The sequence below is a fragment of the Gekko japonicus genome, unplaced genomic scaffold (assembly GCF_001447785.1).
Source record: "Gekko japonicus isolate JY-2015 unplaced genomic scaffold, Gekko_japonicus_V1.1 scaffold3860, whole genome shotgun sequence".
Lineage (NCBI taxonomy): Eukaryota > Metazoa > Chordata > Lepidosauria > Squamata > Gekkonidae > Gekko > Gekko japonicus.
The window spans coordinates 18,077-24,968 of NW_015176563.1; the positions used below are offsets into that span (position 1 = coordinate 18,077).

Below are 6,892 nucleotides of genomic sequence, written 5' to 3' on the forward strand. Positions count from 1 at the left end.
GTCCTGGCCCCACTGGTGGACCTCCTGATGGCACTGGTATTTCTGGCCACTGTGTGATACAGAGTGTTGGACTGGATGGGCCTTTGGCCTGATCCAACATTGGCATCTCTTATGTTCTTATGTTCATCCTGTTTAGAAACAGAAACACAGTGGTTCACCGTGAATCTAATCATTTTTTATTATTTCCATGTTTTAAAAAAGAATCTCAAACTTCTGTTCCGAAGCAGTATGGGTTTGACCAAAAGACAACCTTGAGAGCTAGAATACCAAGTACGTACAGAATGTCCAATTTTTTTTTGTGTGTGTGTGTGTTTGTATGCCTGCATAGAAGGAAAATGTGCCTGCTTTTTACTTAGTTATTATTTGGCACTTCATATTTCTGTCTTAAACAGCTCTCATTCACTCTTGTGGTAAATGGTAGAACTGTAGTAGAATGGCGGTGGCTTTTTAGTTTTGCATTGCAAAAGTGCAAGGTGGTGGTGGTTGGAGAATGGAAGATGAGTGAGTGTGGAATTCAAGAGGTGGAGGCTGGCAATTAAATTGGAGTCCGTTTGATCTGGGAAGGAGGGCTACAGGGGTTAGCAAGGGTGTGTTTGTTTCCTTAATTTGATGTTGTTTCTCTTAAATTTGGGCTTAGAAGCTCCTGAGAGTGCAGTCTGATCACTGAAACTAGGGGTACAAGTCCTGTTGAACCCAGGGGGATTTGCTTAGGATTGTGCTGGTAACATATTGCATGAATGGTTTACATTATGGGTATAAAAAAATTGTAGTAGTTGTGTTGTGACAGAAGAGTGCCTGGAATTCATTGCCACCAACTTCACAATATTTTTGTGGCTGTTCTTTGGAGTTTGCCAGCTACCAGGGTTAAAATCTGATTAGAGTGGCTGGCAGTATCCTTATCAGCAGCTGGATATCAGTACTATTATTGGATTAAGTCTGTTTTGGGTTGTCCTTGAGTCAAAGTGCAGTTTCACCGGAATAACTTGCTTTCAGGCATGCCTTCAGCACTCCGTGCAATGTGTACCTCAAACCTAAACCTTGCACAGGGCAGTATTCAGTTAGATTAAGGAATTGGAATTAGATTTATGTGAAGAATACGCATCAGGTATGGATTAATGCAAAGATGAGATGAGTGTCAATGTTGTAACTCCAGTTATCTTTTGGAAGAGATTGCTCTTTTGTAAGCTACCCAGAAGTATACCTAGGGGGTTCCTTTTCTGTGTTATGTATTTATAATCCCTTGGGTCTGTTAAACACAAAATTAGCTTGCTATGTTCTCTTCCAAACTTTTATTTTTATTACATATTTCTTCAAGTCTAAAACCCCCTGCAGGTTGAACATCTACTTGGTCTTGCGTTTTCTCAGTTTGGAATTCAGAACCTTCCCATACAGTAACTTTGCCTGAGTCCAAGGCCTAGTTTGAATTTCTGGTATGCGTCCTGCCATTATGCTGGGCAAAGCTTGAAGTCTTCTTTCCAGTTTGTGGCTCTTCACTGGCTCCCTAGGCTGGAGAAAGGTTTTGAACATTGCCAAGTGGAGTCGTGGGATACATGTTGTTTTTGGAGTTTACTACCATATTTCTGTGTACAAGGTCTGGCTGTCCCATTTTAAGAGTATATCCTGTTTCCAAAGCATGCATGATTGAAAAGGAGCCGATCGCCTTTTGAAAGCATGCAAGTTTGCAGATTCCAGAGCTTTTCTAGGTAACTTGTTAGATTTCTGTATTCCAAATCTAAATTGGAATAGCAAATTGAATCCTGTTAGCATCACGTTAGAGAGATCAAGACCCCAGAAGTACTTGTACTATAATTTAGTCTTTCCCCTTACTTTATATCAGATGAAGCGGAGCCTCAAATTCAAGCCAGCATATTGAAGAAGCATTCGGAAGCTGTTAATAAAAGTAAGAGTTTAATCCTTTTACTTGCTCTGTGCGTGTGTGCCAGTCTGCCAGAAATAATTCAGATTATCTGCTGATGTGTATTTTACAAGTTTGAGGTTGATCATAACTGTTCAGGCTTGTCTACATAACTGTGGTACAGTTGGAATTTTTTTTTGAAATTTTTATTGCTTTATTTCTAAACACTACAAAAGGGAAAGGAAATAATGGGTGCTAACACTAACCAATAACATATAAAGATAAAGCAAGGATCATCATACCTACAAAATTCTTGATAGTCATTCCTACTTTAGCAATTGCCACATTTCAAAATTAATAAAGCTAATATTCTTGATAGTGATTCCTACTTTAGCGATATAAAAAGAAAAAAGATTAAAGGAGTAATACTGATTGCCACATTTCAAAATTAATAAAGCTAAATCAAGCCCATTTAGCCAAATTGGGTACATCATAGTTTCAAATACAAAGTAACCTTTCAGAATTTCATTACATTACATTTTTGACAACAACAAAAAAAGAATTTCATTACATTACGTTAATTATCTCCTGTGCTTATTCTTATCATATTTCATTTGGACTTCAAGAGTTTTAGGAGTTGCTGCTCCATTTTCGGAATCACAACCTTCAGAGGAATTGTCAAGGATAGTTATACTGTCTTCAGACTCATAATCATGGCAAAAATTCTAGACTAGGGCTAGGGAGACACTGATTCAGATCTCTGCTCAGCCATGAACCTCTCTGGGTGGCCTTGGGCTATTCACACACACTTTTTCTCTCTCTCCGCCTAAACTACTACTACACAATTTTTCTGAAGATAAAAGGAGGCAAGGAGAACTACGTCTGCCATCCCAAGTTGTTTGTGAGAAGACAAAATAAAACGCTCTGGATAGATTTTGCTAGGAGTTTTTCAGGACAGTGCAGCCTGGCACCAAGATACAGGGACAGCAGAACGTAACAAGACTGCAGGAGGAAAAGGAAAGCAGAAATTCTACTCTTCAGACAACAGCATATCTAATATAGGCAGGAAATCTCTGGATGTCTTTGAAAAAGAAAGGATGGGTGTTAAAGAGCTGAGAAGTAGATCTCCTTGTTCCTCATAACACGAGGAGATGACCACCTCTGCATTTTCTCATTCTGTGGATTAGAACTTTTTGGAGCTAGCATAGGATTCTGAGAAAAGGGAAGTAGAGACTTGCAGAAAGCGCAGCCCTGGATTGATAAAAAACAATATTTTTACTAGTGGGGTGTTACACCTGAAAAAGGCCAGATCAGAAGGGCACTGATGAAGGAAAAAACTGAAAATCATGAAAGGGCCTTTTTGATGTTCTCCTAATGGGATTCTTCTTCTTCTTCTTCTTAAAAGCTGTTAATAGAAGGAAACTGCTGGATAGATGGCATAACTCTTAATATTTATTGAAATTACTCCTTCCTCCATCCAACAACTGTAATCAGTTATTACTGTGTCTGGAAGGATTTGACATTAAGTGGTTTTCAACAAATTTACAGTTGAAACGTTGTCAAACTGGCTTTGAATCCAGCCACTTAAATGTGATGTGTGTGTCTTCCATTCCACTGGGCTTTCAGAATTGCAGTATTTTAGTTATGAAGGCTTATTGTATAACCTGTAAATTGTTCCAAGTTAAAACTTTACTAACGAACTAGAATAACTATCCCCTGCATGTTTCTGTGTTCCTCCAAGGTAGTCTGATTCTTTATGACTGAAGAAGTCCTGGTGTGCTTGAAATAGAAGTCCTGGTGCACTACTACGGGTGAAATAGAAGTAGTCCGGGTGTGCTACTACTAATCTGTATCACTTCTCCCTTCCTTCCCACCCCCTTTCTGTAGGTTCTAGTGTACAGTCCAGGGGACACTCTGTTTTCTGGATTCTGGTGTGTGTGGGAGCTTGCATTGCTGCTGGTGGATGGTATATTTTTTATCCACCACCCCCTACTCCAGAAACTGACCAAGCCCTGCTGGCATTTCAGACCCAGATGAAAAAGCTCATGAGCAGCTACCCGAGTCAGGACAGCAGACTGTGGAAGAGAATCCAGACCACCTTTGAGAAGCGTCTCAACGCCTCGCGACCTCATTCGGAGCCTGTTATCCTACTGCTCACCGCTGCAAAAGAAGCCGAAGATGCGCTGAAGTGTTTAAGCAACCAGATTGCGGATGCCTTCTCCTCTTCTCAGCGCACTGCGACCATCAGAATCGATGGGGCCGACAAAGCCACACAGGACAGTGATGCTGTAAAACTTGCTGTGGATCGAGAGCTGAGCGCCGGGTTCACAGGAGGCAAGAAGGCGGCCGTGGTGCATCGGTTTGAGTCACTGCCGGCGGATTCCACCCTAATATTTTACAAGTACTGTGACCATGAAAATGCAGCCTTTAAGGATGTAGCTCTACTCTTAACTGTTCTGCTGGAGGAGGAGTCACTAGGAAGGGGTCTCACCCCAGTGGAAGTTGAGGAGAAAGTGAAAGATTTCCTCTGGGCTAAGTTTACAAATTCACACATGACAGGTTCCTATAACCGCATGGACACAGACAAACTGAGTGGGCTGTGGAGTCGCATATCCCACCAGGTCTTGCCTGTGTGGCCTGAAAACACCCTCCCTCGGGAGAACTGCTTGCAGGTGAACTAAGAAAAGAAGCAAGGAGGAAGCAATACAGAGAGGCGTCTGTTAGTGCCTGCGTAGGAAGAGTGTTTTCAGCTCTTGCTTCTGAACCGTTGTAAGGGCCAGTTTCAAGTCAATTTAGGGTTTATTCCTTTGAAAAGGAGGAGTTGGACATTTTGTGCAAAGAACTTTGTAGGTCATGGTGTGTGTCCTACCACTCTGCTCAACAACATTTGAAGCCTTCTGTCCAGCTTAAGTTTGGAGAGCCGTGGATGTCAGAGGAAGGCGCCTGTGGGAGTCATCCCATTTTGTTGAGCTGGGTGATAGGATATGTGCCTGTGAGTCTGGTAAGCTGTCGTTCAAAATCTCATAGTCTTTGCAGTGGGGAAAAAAGATTTCTTGATAACTTGGAGATCTCCAGCTGTGTGTAAGGTTACCTTGATATGATTAGATCGCTTGACTTGAAAGATCTTTTGGAGAATAATGTAACTAGGAACAGCAAGCTAGTGAAGGCTAATAGAGCCCCGTACTCATTTTCTATCTCCTTTCCCTGCTTGCAACAGACTAGAAGAAATTGCAAAGACAAAGCTTCATGCTTCTAACACTTGTCATTCCATCCCCCCGCCTTCCCCCGGTCCATAAAATTGACTAAGCTTTTTGTAACTGCAGATTTTCATAATAGTTTCTGTGCTGACCCGATCCGGTTAGTTTATTTGGAATTATGAAAGTGAATTAAACCAACCAATATAATAATTTGAAGGAGCATTGCAGTTTGTTCAGTATCTCCATAGGTGGTAGAGACAGACGGACTTTTCTCGATTTCTGCTTGTAGAGACATATTTTGTGGCCTGGGACTGGGTACTGAATTCTGGTGCTTCTCAGCTAAAAAGGACTAGAAGTAGGTGTGCTTCAGTCTGATGGGCCGTTGGAAGTCTACATAACTGGTCAGTATGGGAGACACTGAGTAAAGAGAATGCAGCTTTTTCTGAGGGCATGTTTTGCGCTTTCTGCGTCCACTATTTAAAAGTGTAAAGTTAATGCCCAGATGTGCAGTAGTTTTATTAAGGCCTGGACTAGAAAAGTGTCAGCTTTCTTGATTCCTTTCTCAAGATTTGTTCTATAAAGGCTTATAAAAGTCTTATACAAGAAGCTCTTTGAGCCTCTTTTGTTGGGGGAGTGTTCCCTGTACCAGAGCAAAACACGAGTGGAAGGGATTCCCCTGGTCTTAACCCTTTGCATTGAGGTTAGTTATTGTAGACACCAAGCCGCCAAACTACATACTCTTAATGTTCTTTCCCCCCACGAACATGAAGCTTTCTGTATCAATACTACTCTGATTTAAAAGACATGCGGGTGGTGAACAGATTTTGAGAGCCTTGTTTAAAAGTAGCCTGCAGCTTGCCACAGGCTGTATCATCTTTCAATCTTGTGGGAATGCACATACTTTAATGTGGATTATAATATGGAAACCTCATAACTTTGCAGTTCCTGGCAGTTCAGTCTTCGGTCATGTCATTCAGCATTTGAGTCTACTGCATTTCCAGGAGCTTTTAAAAGCTGCTCGTTGCATTTCGGAAGTGTGTTGTCAGAGCAGTTGCCCTTCTTTTTGAAGACCCGCTAGCATGTTATCCTTTATCCCCGAATTTGTTTGCTATAAATGTGACTTGATAGTAGAACTCAACTTGTCTCATAAGCACTGGAAAGAAGTCTTGATTACGTTCAGAAGAATTTTTCTTTAAGGTTGTTTGCATGTAGTCCATCTGCACATTCCTTACCGATAGCCAATAAAACTGCTTCATTTGATTACCTTTAAACAGGCCTTCACACTTCGAAGAACTGAGTTCTGGGCCTTACCACTTAGACCATGAAGACTACTTTATTAGGGTGTGGAAGTGTGGTAGCAGCCATGACACGGGAATATGAATTGTTTTATGTATACAAGAAGACTTTAAACCTGTGTCATAGTCATGCCAGACGAATGCTTTTTAATAATGTTGATGTATCATCTGAAAATTATCAAGGAGCAAACAACTGAATTGAGAAAGCTATTTTAATAATCATTAAATAAATGCTGTAATTTTCAAGTAAGGTTGCTTGCTATATAATTTTTCACGTTACAATCCTTCTCCCTACTTTTTAAAAGAAAAGTCTAAGGCAGCTAACAAATACAATTACCTCTATAGCAAAGCTATGATAGTGCCTAGTTCTTAAAGGCAACTGGTCTTGACAAGCAAGGGGATTTGCTGTGTGTCTTTTCAGTATTATAGTTCCCTGGGGTGTTTTGGGAACAACAAAATGTAATTACATATTATTGATAGGAACCTGAAGACGGTGGTAAGCAGAAAAAAAAATCGGTAATTGTGAAGAGAAGAAGAGGAGATTG

General features: G+C 40.9%; 1 protein-coding gene across 1 annotated transcript in view; it reads left to right on the forward strand.

Annotated features, from left to right (window-relative positions):
- LOC107124101 (torsin-1A-interacting protein 1-like) overlaps window positions 1–6,559 on the forward strand; it is a gene marked incomplete at its 5' end in the record, with an annotated part of 15,565 nt that extends 9,006 nt beyond the window's left edge. The window contains 3 exons of the mRNA XM_015427489.1: window positions 202–270; window positions 1,838–1,900; window positions 3,743–6,559. Coding sequence (XP_015282975.1) covers window positions 202–270; window positions 1,838–1,900; window positions 3,743–4,536 — 926 coding nt within the window. The remainder of the gene's footprint in view (window positions 1–201; window positions 271–1,837; window positions 1,901–3,742) is intronic.
- Window positions 6,560–6,892: the final 333 nt, after the last annotated feature.